The sequence below is a fragment of the Drosophila arizonae genome, chromosome 4, assembly GCF_054131065.1.
Source record: "Drosophila arizonae isolate 15081-1271.41 chromosome 4, UAZ_ARI_1.0, whole genome shotgun sequence".
Classification (NCBI taxonomy): Eukaryota; Metazoa; Arthropoda; class Insecta; order Diptera; family Drosophilidae; genus Drosophila; species Drosophila arizonae.
This window is the reverse complement of record NC_142924.1, coordinates 3,586,730-3,602,296: the sequence shown is the minus strand read 5'-3', so window position 1 is coordinate 3,602,296 and position 15,567 is coordinate 3,586,730. Positions and strand designations below refer to the sequence as shown.

The 15,567-nt window shown below is 37.3% G+C and overlaps 1 protein-coding gene across 1 annotated transcript; it reads left to right on the top strand.

Moving 5' to 3' along the window:
• Window positions 1–13,461: 13,461 nt before the first annotated feature.
• On the top strand, window positions 13,462–15,507 carry DopEcR (G-protein coupled receptor DopEcR). Its single transcript, XM_018008309.2, has 3 exons — window positions 13,462–13,595; window positions 13,666–13,924; window positions 14,009–15,507. The coding sequence occupies exons 1-3, from the start codon at window positions 13,463–13,465 to the stop codon at window positions 14,583–14,585; spliced, it is 969 nt and encodes a 322-aa protein (XP_017863798.1). The 5' UTR covers window position 13,462; the 3' UTR covers window positions 14,586–15,507.
• The last annotated feature ends 60 nt before the right edge of the window (window positions 15,508–15,567 follow it).

Genomic DNA, 15,567 nt, shown 5'->3' with positions numbered 1-15,567 from the left:
GCCACCCTTTTGTTCTTATTGCCACATTTATGAGCTGCGACGTAATTGTTTTTCTTTCCACCCACGCCTTCAATTAGCCCAGCTGCAACACAATACTGCATAAATGTATATGTGTGTATATGTGTGTATATGCATATATGCATACATATATGCATATTCATATGTATTATGCATGGATTTTTCCAAAAGTCACTTGCCATTGCTCAGAGCGATTAAATAAGTAGAACAGGAGCTTAAATAATTAAATAAGAAAAAAAAATGGATTTTTTTTGTTGGTATTATCTATACGAAAAATTTGTGACGACATAGTTAAATTAAAGAATAAGTTTGCATATATATATTATTTTAATACTTAAATAAAAGTATGTAAAATGAAACAGATAACGTTCTTATTTGTAAATTTTTTTTTTTTTCAAAACCAAGCAAAAAAGAAATGCTATAAATATTATAAATAAAAAAAAAAATAAAAAAAAATACATTATTTCTTCTCAATCTTTTTTATCATAAAAAATTTATTTGTTTAGTTCTGTTTGCCATTCAAATAAATTGTACCATAAAATTTTACAAGACTTATTAAAAAAAAAAAAAAAAAAAACTTAAAACATTTTGTATTTAATAATTTGTTGCTTATTAAAAAAAATGTTTAAGTAAATTATTTTATTTTTATTTTTTAATTATTAATTAAAATGAATTAAAATCCCAATCAAAAATGTTTTAATCTAAACCAAATTTATTAATGTAGATAATTCAAGGCAAGGAATTAATATATTATTCTTCATAAATTAACTATGCCATATTATTTTTGAACATTATTAAAACATACTTAAATTTGCCAAATTTATGTTCTTACTAATGTGAATAGCCAAATTAAATTGTTTTTCGAAACAGAATACAAAATAAATCTAAGATCTATATAACCACAATAAATAACATAGAATGCTTCTTATATGGTTTCTAAATATTTTGACATACATACATAGCGCACTCTGCTAATTTTATAGCACCAAAGTGCCCTTTGTATATTTAACGTAATTAATGTTTACAAATATCCACTTAATTAGTTATTTCCAAAGTGTTTAAGCACGAATGCTTTATAGATAGACCGCAACATAATATGCCCACACTTAGCTGATCAAATCGTAGCATATGTCTCTCTAAATATACAGAGATGCATGTATATATATATAGCTCATTTATTATATTATATGTATGTGTGTATGTGTGTGTATATGCATGTGTCTGTCACATATTCTCCGAGCTGAACGCGCCTACGCCAAGATTTACGACCGCAACGTGTGTTTGGGCCACGTCGCGTGTTCCGTACCCCCGTCCCTCCCCTGCTGCAGTCAAACATCTGTTATCACTGAGCCGCGAGCCAAAATGAGAATTAGAAAGTAAGAGTGAATGGTAAATACATAAAAACAAAAACCAAACACATACATATATAGTATATACATGATATAGTATGTACACATGCCAAACAACCGAGTGCTAAATATAAAAACATGTGGGGGAAAAAAAGCCAAATACAATTCGGCTAAGTAGAAATTGTGGCAAGATTTTATGGAATTACGAATGGACTATGAAATATCTATATATTTGTTAAATTGTCGAATTCCAAGGAATCTATATAGAGCATGAGCTAGTCACCAGCTGATGAGCTAAAATATGAGGCGAATATATTAAATATATAGGTAGAAGATATATAGCAGGTATATAGATGTCTGAACAGCTTCGTCAGACTTTCACTTATAAGAGTGAAATATGGCTGGAAAAGGCAGAGAATCTATTTTAAGCTTAACGTCTAATTCTTTGAACATACACTACTTATTTAGTAACAGATAATTTCAATCTGACTAATTGATTGATTGCTTGACTGATTGAAGAGCTAACCAGAGAGGAAACTAAGGCAGTTAGAGAGCTAAGCAGGTCGAATTCCGATGCCTTTGTAAGCTGATTGAAGCCTGAACTTAAATGATATATATATTTCTATTGCTTGGTTGATTGACTGATGAATCGTCTGATTGACTGAATGAAGAGCTGGAGAGCTTCACTATTCATCCTAGAAGCCTCTTTTGATTTACTAATAAATGAATTTTTTGCAAATTTGAAATACTTGTTAATATAGAAAGATTTTTCACAGATTGACTGACTGATAATCTATGAGGAATGCAAGCCATAGTTGATAGCAGGCTAGATTGATCAGAGCTTTAATTTTTATACCCTGAACCCATTGAAAATGGGAAATCAGGGTATAATGGTTTTGTTGAAATGTATGTAACAGGCAGAAGGAGGCGTGGCAGACCCCACAAAGTATATATATTCTTGATCAGGGCGACGAGCTGAGTCGATTTAGCCCTGTCCGTCTGTCTGTCTGTCCGTCTGTCCGTCTGTCCGTCTGTCCGTCTGTCCGTATGTTTGAACGCGTCGATTTCCGAAGATATAAGAGCTAGAGACTTGAATTTTTTTTTAAAATGACCGTATATACAGCGCGGACGTCGAGTTTGCTTTTAAAATTCGAAAAATCATCCCGTTATGTTTTTATCGAGTAAAAACATTCAAGTTCAAATCAGGTGCCTCTATAGCTAATTGTGAATGATTTTTCTTTTTTCAAATTTCTCAAATATTCAATATAATATGTAGATCATATGCTGAAAGTTTCATTAAATTCCGTTCAGTCAAAAATTAATAAAAAATAATCAAATATTTGGCCAATTAACAAACGCACGTGCAGCAGCTACAACAAATACATCACATCAGCTGTTAGTTTCGTTTAGTTTTTTAGTAGATGGCGCTGCAGCAGTGAATCTATTTGAGTTTTGCCAGCGCCACCAGCAGGAGTGGGGTGGCCTAGTGTGTTAGGTGCATGACGCTCGATCAAGAAGTCGCGGTTCGAATCCCGATCGGTGCAACACTGATGTTTTTTTTTTTTAATTGTTTCAAAATATTTTTATATTTTCATAAATACGTTTTCTATTTAATTTATATTTTTAAATACACCGAAATTGAAATTTTAACTATACTTTATGTGCGTTTTTAATAGTTTGGTTATTCTAGCAGATTCTTAGAATCACATCAGCAGTTAGTTTCATTTAGTTTTGGTAGATGGCGCTGCAGCAGTGAATCTATTTGAGTTTTGCCAGCGCCACTAGCAGGAGTGGGGTGGCCTAGTGTGTTAGCAGCATGACGCTCGACCGAGGAGTCGCGGTTCGAATCCCGGTCGATGCAACTGATGTTAATTTTTTTTTAATTATTTCAAAATATTTTCATATTTTATTAAATGAGTTTGGTATTTTATTTATATTTTTAAATACATCGAAATTGAAATTTCAGCCATACTAAATGAGCATTTTTATTTGTTGGGTTCAGGGTAGTATCTAGTCGAGCACTCTCGACTAGAGTTTTCTTACTTGTTCTGATTGAAGTATAGTTATGTACAATACATATATAACTAGATTAATTGATTGATTGACGATTGATTGATGTATATTACACCTTATGAATTGAATTGAGTTTTTAATATATTGATTGATTGACTGACTGATTGGCTGATTGATGAGTAGTGCAGAGGAAAAACTTGATTTTCATGAATTAAACTCAATTCAATATATGAAATATTGATTGACTATAGATGCCAGAAGACTAAATGTAGTCTGAGGAGCTCAAAGAAGTTTTTATTACAAAAGACAAACTTTATATATACTGATTGACCCACTGCTTAACGCAACGGAAAAATACTACAAGAGCTGCCATAGAAAGCAGCTGACATCTCATGACGTAATGGAACTGAATGATAAGCTGCTTGGACAGTTGCTGAAACGTTAAACGATCAACGACATTTGACAGTCTTGAGTTGACAGTTGGGGATCTCTTTTTGGGTATATTTCCGCTTGACCCATTCATAATACACTGGAATCGTGAAAAGCCCAATTAGTGACAGTTCTTTGTGTATCTATGATCGTAGCCTAGCAGCTGACGGAGCCGTGACTTATCATGCCCGCCTGTCAGTTGGCGCTGGAAAATCGCGTAAATAGAAACATTTACTGAATGGCCGCTCGAGCATTGGCCAAAACATCAAAACAGACAAACGACGACGTCAGCTGTCAAGAGGCGCTGCCTGTCACAGACGTCGACGTCGAATGGGGGAACTATTTGAGCAGACCTTGGCCACACCCGCAACTAAATGCCAGCGATAAGACGCGGGCTGGCTACACTGATTTATATAATAGATGTGTAGGTGTATGTATGACTACATCATACTTCGATAGTTACTTGAATAGCGGCTAAAACTGCTGCAGCAAATTGGCCCAATGTCAAGCTGTGCCACATGCCCCATGCCACCGACACATGCAGCAGGAGACGCGCCATGAAAATAGCATAGAGCAATAAATTGCAAATGAAATAGAAGTAAAGCGACACAGCAGCGTCCTCTCTCTCTCTCTCTATCTCTCTCTCTCTCTTTCTCACTCTTTCTGTTCTTAACTCCTTCTTACCTCACTCTCATACGCTTTCTCTTTCGCTCTCTTTGTTGCACAATTGGCAGTTGCAGCGCACAGCTGATGCGATATCCTCAGCGCTGCACAGTGAGCAAAATGGAAAAAGATGTGACCAAAAATATGACAGATTTAGGATAGATTTGATTAGCTTTGCCTTTTCCTTATTCTCTATCTCCATGTTTTTGATCATTCCTCTCTTGGCCTCTTTTCATTTCGAACTTGTCTGTCGCTCCTTTCTCTCTCTCTCTCTCTCAGGCTTTCTTTTCTCTTCTTTCTTTATCTCTCTGCCTCTGTCTCTCTCTTTCTTTTGTCTTTTATCTCTATCTTTGCCTTTCTCCCTGTCTGTCGCTGTCTCTCTCTCTCGCTCTCTCTCTTTCTCTCTCTGTCTCTCTCTCTCTGGCATTCTTTATATCTCACTCTCCCACGCTATTTTTCTCTCTCTTTGGATCGCTCTCTATCTCTCTCCTACTGTCTGTATCTCTCTTTCGATCTCTCTCTATCTCTCTCCTACTATCTGTCTCTCTCTCTCTTTTGATCTCTATCTCTCTCTCTCTCTCTCTGGCTATTGACCTTTATTTATTTTCGTTCTATCCATCTGCCTTCCCTCTATATATCTGTATTTTGCTCTGACAGCATTTCTCTATTTTCTCTATATTTCTCTAATTTTCTCTCTCTTTTTCTGTCTTTCTCAATCTTATCATCTCCATCTACATCCTTCCTCCCATTTTGACTTTCTTCCGCAATCTCTCACTCACTCAATCTACATAGTTATGTCTCTTTCTGGTTCTTATGCCATTTCTTCACTCTTCGTTTCTCTTGCTCTTTCTTCCTTACTCACACTTTCGCTTTGTTTTTTTTTTTTTTTTATTTTTTCAAATTATTTGCTCTCATATTTATCCCACTGTGCAGCTCGTGCAACTCCTGCCAATTGGCGTGTTGCGCTGTTCCTTTTGCCTGGGGCTTATCAATCAAATGGCAAATAATAGCAACAAATAAACGGGCTACATCTATTGCCAGCAACGGCGACAACAACAATTGACAAATTGATGCATTGGCATATTGATTGCACTTGCGCTGGCTTTCGCTTTGGCTTTGACTCTGGCTTTGGACGACTTCGCTGAATGTCAAGTTGCAGTCAGATTGTTGTTATTGTTGTTGTTGTTGTTGTTGTCTAGGAACCGCTTTTTTATTGATTGACTATATATGTGTATGTAGGTCTATGCATGTATATGTGTATCTCTGCGGGCGTGTACTTTTTATAGCCGGCATCAGGACACAATTGTCCTTAGCCTTAGCACAAGTTTCATTTATTACGCATACGCCGCATTGGCCCAGCGAAACGCGGCGAGCTGTCGCAACCAATTTACAAAACTTTCGCAGCGATGCAACCCGAAAACAAACAAACAAACAAACTGTAAAGCGTTTCCAGGGAAATCAAAACAAGAGAAAAATATAACAAAAACCGTAGTGAAAGAGAAAAAGCGAGAATTATAATAATAATAATAAAAGAAAACTGCAAATGGGAATAGAAAGACAATAAAGCCAGCTAAAGACGGGTGCGTCGCCAAGGCGCTGCGTGTCCTTGGCCAACAAAAAAAAACAAAAAACAAAAAAAAAACAACAACAGCAGCAATAAAACTGGAACTAAAACTGAAACTCAGCGAGCAATTGGGGCAAGCGAACAAATTGCGTATACGCCATGTTGTATGCTTAAATGTATGCATATACCCACACATATACACACATATATGCATATATATATGTGTATACATGATATACGATGGCAAAGCGGCTATTATATGCCTTTGACACGCCCACGCTCCAAAAACAACAACAGGAAAAAAACCCATAGCAAACACGTGAGTTGCATGGGTGGGAGAGAGACAGAGAGTGGGAGAGAGTGAGAGTGAGAGGGATGGCGCTTGAAATTGGTTTAGCTTGGAATGGACTCTGTTAGTGTAGACAAAACTCAATTTTGTTAATTACTGTATAATCATTAGAGAATAATTATTTAAAAAGCTAAAGGTAATACGTTACAATAAATACAAATTGGACTTGAACAAGGCAGAGGGCACTAGTGGGGAGTGTACAACTAAAAAATACCCTTGTATGTAAAATTCAGTGCAGGGATGTTATTCCAATCCGTCAATGCCTCTCTAATTATAAGTACATATACATATGTATATACATACACACACATATACTCATGCTTAAATTATGTTGAGAAGTTGTCAATTCTTAAACTAAAACAATTAGTACAAAATTAAAAAAAAAAAAAAATTAATCTAAAAAAAATTTTTTGTAATATAAAAAAAATTTTTTAAATTAATTAATTAAATATAAAAAAAAATTTTTTTAATCTAAAAAATTTAAGTCAATAAAAGTTTTATGAAACATACTAGGAAAATAATATATATACCCTGATTTCGGGTTTCTGAGTATTTACAGAGTATTCTCCAGTCAGTCACACCCCTTATTTTTTACTTAATTTTCAATCAGCACTTTGCCAACATTTTAATGCAATGCGGAGACAAAGTTTTGCAGCCAAGTTTTATTTTGCCTGCACTGCAGGCTCCAGGCTCCAAGTCGTCCGCCTGCCGCCTGCCGCACATGCAACAGGCAACAGGCAAAGGGTAACGGGTAACTGTCGCCCTACGGCATTTGCAACTAGCAAAAGTTCTTAAGCCACGCCATGACGCGCTGCTCCCCAGTTGCCACGGCTTTGTCCGCGGAGACAATTCAATTCGAGCAGCCCAAGCGAGTGAGGCAGAGCTTGCTGCATGCTTTGTGCCTAAAAATAAACAGCATTAAAAATAGATGTAGCAGCAGAAGAGAGAAGCGAGTCGAGCGCGTGAATGAGTTGAGTTGTCGTCCCATTGGAATGCACGACTGACAGTTACCCTATAAGCAGTCTATGAGTTGAGATAAATGGGAATTCAGTTATATAACCGCTGAGCGTTGAGAAGAATTACTATTCATATTGGAAACATATCGATATTTATCGATAACTTTAATTCACCTGAACTATATGACATAATTTGTATATTTCAAATCTTGCCACACTCCTCAAAATATCTTTCGATTGTATACAAAATCATTGTAAGACCAAAAACTAAAAGCTTAAAATATCTTTCGATTGCATACAAATCAATGGTATAACAAAAACTAATCATCGATATTTATCGATATTTTAAAAAAGAGCTGTTTTATGTTGACATTAGTCTAGATTTACATAGCCAAGAATCAGGACTAAACTGATTTATTTAACCAAACAACGTTTATCGATATCAACGATAACAAACAGTTTTTGTTTACAAGTAGCAGCATTCGAGTTGCACCAATTTTTAACTTTATATAATCTGGAAGGTGTTGTGTGTCTCCTCATTCTAGTTATCATCGTAGGTACATCTTGTGGAATATCTTAACAAACGATACCTATCGATATTTTATGACATTACCAAAATAACATAGCTATTGCTTACAATCATGGGAGAGTTAACAAAGTAAACTCAGTTTCCATCCATTGATCTGTGAAATAAGCTAAAAATTCATATTAAATATCTCAACAATCGATATTTATCGGTATAGAGCTACTATTAAATAGACGCGAAACTGTTAATGAACTTGTTGTTCTGCCTCAGTTTCAACAGTCTAAGCTAATATACTCTCTTATTAAGCAGAGCGCAAGTTGATACATAGCAGCTCGGGGATACGTATATACTCTCCTTTCATATTATGTACAGGGTATTAGGTATTGGTGCCGCCAAGGTAAGCGCCGCGGGTTGCTGTGCCTGCGCCACTGTCACTTGCTGAGGTCATGCTTATATAAGCCTGACTGTCAGCCAGCCGTAATGACGTAGCTCGGCCCCCAACCAACCCTAGCCAATTCAGCGCAGCCCACCCCACCCCACCCCAACTCAGCCTCTGCGACTGCAGTTGCAGCAGCCTTGCCTCTTGCTGCGGCTGTCAACGTCATCAACTGAATAGACTTTTCCTCTTTCCTTCACACACACAAAGATAAATAAATGTATATATGTATACGTATAAATATATATATATGTATATATATATATATATATATATATATATATATATATATATATATATATATATATTATATACTCTATATTTAAGCATGCATTCGCCTTGGCCTTCGCTCGCTTTGCTCGCAATTTGCTTCTATTATTATTATTCTTTTTTTACGCTCGCTCTTTCTTTACCGTTAGCTGGCAGGGAGGGGCTGGCCGCCATGCCCACCTGCCCATGGCATTTAAATATAATTTTATGGCGTCGTCGTTCCAGCTCGTGGCTTTCTAAATCACTTGACTGTGGCGTCATGTGCTTACCTACATCTGCCTGTCTCTGTCTGGCAATCTACATCTCACTCTTTCTCAGACTACCTCACTCTCGATATCCTTGCTGTACTCTTGTATCTGTATCTTTCGCATTCGCTCGCGCCATAAACACGCATGCGATACATATTTTATGGCTGCAAATGAAATCTACAAGCGTCGCACACACACACACACACACACACACACACACACATTTAACTCTTTTATTATACGCTGCATTACACTCGCGCGCATTTGTTCAGGAACTGTCAAGTTTTTTTTTTTTTGTTCATCACATATCATAAATCTGTGAAAAACAAAAACTTTTTTCCATTTTATGTAGCCTACTTTTTGATGTTTTATAAGGGCATGTGAATAGAAAACTAACTAAACGGACATGCTCTAGCGTCGAGTAAGTTGGATTTGTTTACAGTTATGCAATACTTCATTAAGATATTCTAGTTGGTGGCTTTAGATACTATTTTTATACTCATCCACTCAAAGTTTTCATGGGAACTGAGCTTATTTAAGAGATATATATAGAAGTGGAAAGAATATGAAGACGAGATAAGGGAAAAATTGGAAGGGAGAAAATTTTAAGGAAATAGAAGATTACAGAAAGCATGGATTGATAGAATGGAAGTGAGAGATCAGACAAACCTGGCTAGATGAACTCAGATCTACGGCCCAATCAAGAATACCTATAGGAAGGAAAAATATGAAGAGGAAAAGGTAAAATTATGAATATATAAGTAAAAAGCAGAAGAGTTAAAGAAAATGAAGAAAGGAGATGACAAACAGATGGCCAGTTGGATAGATGTTAAAACAATCATGGCTAAACGGAATCAGCTCTTCCGCCCGATAAAGCATATATATACTTAATGGGCTGTACCACACCTTCTTCATAAAAGAAGAAATGCTGTGAGATCATAGAAAATCTGTGAATACAAATAGACTATGATGCTCCTAAACCATGTGATTGAATTGATAAAAACTCTAGTTAGTCAAAGTAAAAAAAATAGATTTACTATGATAGAATTTGTTAAGATTACCTAATTGTCAACAATACGAAAATTTATCGAATGGCATATTTGAATGTGAATCGATAGTTGCGCCACTCACGAATCAAGAAGTATAGTTGAGTCTGTTATCGGGTAAAAAATACCTTAGCTAGAGTCATGCAATGTTCAAGAGGGTATACAAGGCGTTGCTAGTCAAAATATAGACTCTATTCAGCAGGCATATATGGAGTAAAAGTAGGGTAAGGAAAACAAACTATTCTGATTTCATAATCTCACTCAGCCCAGCTTTGATTGCTGCTTACCCAACTCCTGTGTTTGCTGTGTAATTTCCAGCAGTTCCTCAGTGTAGAGCTAGCCCTAGCCCCTATTCCATACACCCCATCATCTATCATAAGTGCCTTGACGACCTTTGAGCTAACAAATTTTTTGGGTGGCTCTCAGGCCCAGACTGTTTGGCAATCAAATTGCCATCAGTCTCTTTCTCTCTCTCTCTCTCTCTCTGTTTTTTTTAGCTAAAATGCGCAAAAGATTTCGCTTAATTAATCATTAATATGCACGCGCCTATTGATTTTCTGTTGTTATTGTTGCTCTTGGGTTCGCTGAACCCCATCCGCTAATGCGCCACGCCCCCAGCCCCCAGCTCTCGTGGTGTTCAGCTCATTATGCAACGGTTTAGTTGGCAGCACACAATGAGCGTTATTGCCCTTTGTAATTGGCAGCAGCTGCCACAGCCACTGCCCTTGCTGCCCCTGCCCCTCCCCCTCCCCCTCCTCTGTCTGCTGCTGCTGGGGCGTCTCGTTGTCGGCGTCCATAAAATCGTTTTGCGCAAATGACATGAAAGCCAAAACCAAGCCAAACCCAACCCCAACCCTTGCCTTACCTAGCACTAGCCTACCCCACCCCCCGCCCCCCCAGCCCTGCGCGGCTGCAGCTTACGCAATGATTGACAAGCTGCGCACCTGTCGCGGCGAGCTGTTTGCTCCTTCTGCAGCTTAGCCAAATGCAATTGTTATTTATCACCTGTCGAGCTGCCGAACCATTGCGCCGTTAGCATTAATTAAATTACCAAGTTGAGAGACGGGCATCGAGCAAATGACAAACTTGTTACACTCTCTATCTCACTCTCTCTCTCTCTCTCTCTCTCTCTCTCTCTCTCTCGCTCTGTCTCTATCGTTTACCTTTCAACTATGGCGCCCGGTCTGCCGTCTTTTAATGGCATTTAATAATGGGCTTCGGTGTTTGTGTTTGTATTTGTGTTTTTCTATCTCTCTGCCTGTGTGTGTGTGTGTATGTGTGTGGAAAATGGCGCAATGACGTCGTCCAATGATGCTGATGAGCCAACGAGCTGCGTGGGTGGGCCAAAGAGTGGGCTCATTGAAGTGAGTTTAGTGAGCAAATGAAGATTTAGCTAAATATACCAAGATGGCTGATCGATGGCGGAAAGCACTAAGAAAATAAACAGTGACAACTGCTAAATAGAAAAGAGCGTGTAAACAGTTTGACAGTCATTATGTACATTAAAGTTGGATAGCTACAGAAGAGAGAGTAGTAACCAAAAAGTAAATGATATATCCAACTAATGCAATAAATGCTTCATCGTTCAGTTCAGTTAAATGTTGTACAGTTTGGCAGCCATTGCTTAGATTAAGAGCCTCCTATAGAACGAGAGCTGAGCCAGCCTTAAAGCGCTTACAGTTTGTGAGCTACACGAATCAATTTATGGGAAATTATCTTCAAAATTGTTACAGTTTGACATGCAATGCAGGTGTGTTACAGTTTATAAGTCTTAGCGATAGAAAACTACAAATTATACAGCCCGTACGCTACAGCTGCTCATTGACAGTTTGACATTCATCATTAAGCAGGCACAGTTTGAGAGCTATAGAATGCTCAGCAGCGCAACTTAAGAGCAAACAATATAAACTACTGACAAGCTTAAGACTTTACAGTCTGACAGTCCGACAACAGTTTGAGAGTCACTGGCAGTTATTACTGCGAATACTCCATAATGTATTTACTTCATTTTAAATATAGCTGATAAATACGCAAAGCAAGCATATTAAGTGTTACAGTTTGAGAGTCGCCGCTTTAAACATGATTTAATTTAATGCTACAAACTCTAACTAAGAGTAAATACAAAACTAAATAAAATAGTCTTTTGTTAATCTCAAGAGTCTTCACTTATGTCCAGTCTCTCCTCGAGAGGCTGTCAAACAGCGCAACGGTTTGAGCAGCACTGAGTGCGCATTGTTGTTGCGTTCGAGTGGCTGCTTTGACAGCGATGCCTCTCAAACTGTGTCAAGTGCACAATGCAAAGTGGGTCACTGCAAAAAGCAGCAGCAGCAACTGGGCGTGGCACTCGCAGGGGCAGGCGGCGGGGCAGTCAAAATGCTCAAACTGGCGGGCAGGATAAGGACGCTCTTATGTAAAGCATTTTATGCAGGACTTGACTCTGAAACACACTTTGTTAAACGAAATTAGACCAATTTCATTTACAATTTAATGGAAATTAAATATATAAGCAAATTAATTTAATTATAAATTGAGAAACAAAATAATATGAAATGAATATATAATTAAAATTTTATTATTTAATTAATATAATATTGTTAATTTGTTTATTTATTTTTTTTTTAAGTAAAAAGTTTTACTGTAATTAATTAATTAATTTAAAAAAATATATATCTAAATTTCGAATTTCAATTCCATTTTTAGATGCGCACAATTAGCTTAAAAAAGACAACGACAACAACAACAACAAAAACAACAACAGCACGCAGAGCAAATAAATAAATACAAAAACAACAGCCAGAATTTACAAGCAAAAGGATAATCACAATAAAGCACGAGCATAAAATAAATAATAATAAAAAATAAAAAAATTAAAATATTTAAAAAAAAATCAACAAAAATAACCCAAATTTTCAACTAAAAAACATAGCACATCAAAAGCCTTACAGAAAATATTTAAAAATAGCAACAACAAAAAACTAAAAAAGAAAAAACTTTAAAAATTTGTGCTGTGCTCTTAATTAATAAATTAATTACTTAAAAATTTAACAACAACAAAAAGTGTTGCAAAAGTAAAATTGAGTAAAAATATTATATAAATATATATATTAATATTACATTTAATATTACTATATTAATATTAAATTTAAACTTAAATAATAAATATAATCATTATTCTTCCACTTTAAAGTTAATAATAAAAATAAAACAAAAGCAAATAAATAATTAGTTTACAAACTTAACGGAAAAAAATCAAGAAAACCAAATTTATAATCAATCAACAACAAAAACACACACACACCAAAAAAAAAATTTGGACGCCGACGGCGACGGCGACGGCGACTGTGACTGCGACAACGACAGCGACCTTGTCGTGCATTTGCATTTAGCTTTTTGGGCTATTGCACAATAGAGGGCGCCACACGCTAACTGCTGGCCGTCATGACAGGAAGTGAGGTAGGCGGCTTACGTGTGTTGTTGGCCTTAGCATAACCTTAAGCCTCCCCACAAACACACACACACACAACCATATCCACACATCCACATCCTCCGCTCCCCACTCCACCCACTCTCTCACCTGCTTGCAGTGGGCAGAAAAATGCAGGAAATGAGCTACCTGCAGGATAATTCCAAATTGGAGGCACTCACCAAAGCCGTACTCATCTCCATACTGGGCGTGGCAATTGTATTATCCAATTTACTAATCATCGCCACGTATGCAAATTTCAAAGGTAAGTTTCGAGCTCACATTCCACTCACACACACAAACACACTTACGTTCCACATGCTGCGCTCTCTTAGGTCCCACAGAGGTCATCAACTACTATCTGCTCTCATTGGCCATCGCGGACTTGCTATGCGGCCTGCTCGTTGTGCCCTTCTCAGTCTATCCCGCTCTAACGGGCGAATGGATGTACGGCGACATCGTGTGCCGTTTCACCGGCTACCTGGAGGTGACGCTGTGGGCCGTATCGGTCTACACGTTCATGTGGATCTCGGTGGATCGCTATTTGGCCGTGCGCAAGCCTTTGCGCTACGAAACGGTGCAGACGAAGACGCGGTTAGTGATGAGCGACAATAATCGATAAGCGATTGGCGATCGTATTGCTTACTGATTTACTGATTAATGCCTTTCGTCTTGCAGCTGCCAGTGCTGGATGGTCTTCACATGGATATCGGCGGCGCTGTTGTGCTGCCCGCCGATACTCGGCTACACGCAGCCGATAGTCAATAATCTATCGCACATCTGCATGCTCGACTGGGGCAACATGGCGGCATACAGCGCTACGCTGGCGATATTAGTGTTAGGTCCCAGCTTAATATCGATAGTACACAACTATGGCTACATATTTGTAATGATGCGTAAGATACGATCGGGCGAGCCGATACATGATAAAGAATATGCAACAGCATTGGCTGAAAATTTATCGAACCCTAGTCATATGATGTCATTCGCATTAGTCTTTGCATTCTGGATGTCCTGGCTGCCATGGATATTATTGCGACTATACGAGGTGGTCATGGGCGAGGTTATCCAAAATACTCTTATCAATTTCGCTGTCGTCTGGATTGGCATATTGAATTCGTTTTGGAAAATTTTGATCATGTGCAGCATGTCGCCCCAATTTCGTATCGCATTGAGAGTATTTTGTTTAACCATTTGTTGTAAGACTAAGGGCAGATTGCAAGCGGAGCTAATCGGGTTGGACCCAGATGACTAGAGCCGTTAAATTTTCAAGTATAAATTGGTTGTAAAATGCATCTCTCTCAATATATATATATATACACACATATATATATAGATATATGTGAAATTCATCTATATATATATATATAGTTGCCCTACTAACTGAACCGTACTTGCCTCTAGGCCACATGGTTGCATATTTAATGGAGTGGCGGGCAGTACGTCTACCCCCACTTCCACTACTCCCAATACCCAGAACCCACTAACAACAACAAAGAGAACACGAACACGAACATCTAAACAGATTTGAAAGACATATTCATTTAGTAGATCGTAAGCTTTACAATTTAGTAAAAGTTTTTTAAGCATAAACGAAAAGAATTATGTTACGAATTCGAGGGATTTATTGATATATATGTATATGTATTATTGTGTATTTATGAGCTTATATCTGTATGTATATAGCGTGATACATATCTAGCTATATACCCATATAGACAACAAAATCGATAATCGATAGTCGATAGACGATCATCGATAATAACAACTAATGCCTAGTCTAATTCTGTATTCAACTTATATCACAACAAAATTCTATTTCTGTTCTATTTGACTGCAGTTCCGTTACCATTTCCGTTTCCGTTTCAGCCCCCAACTCTATTAAAAAAAAATAATAATAATAAACAAAACAAGAAATATCTAGACGCTTGGCGTTTAAAGCTTTCGAAAAGTCCATATTCAGTAGCATTCTAGAACCTAGTTTAAATACTTAACTTAATAAATGCCAAAGAGGGAAGTAGAGAGAGACACCAAGTGGGCGGGGCATTGTGAGCGTAGTTAAAAGTTTGTAGTTCCACAAATTCCACGCGTTCCACACGTTCCACATCGATAAACTTTAACAGAACTTAGCTCAGAAATCGAAAAACACATTTCCAGTAGAATTAGCGCTAAATAAATATAATTAAAACAAAATAAATAAAAATGAGAATATGGGCGAGGGTAGTCTGAAGAATTAG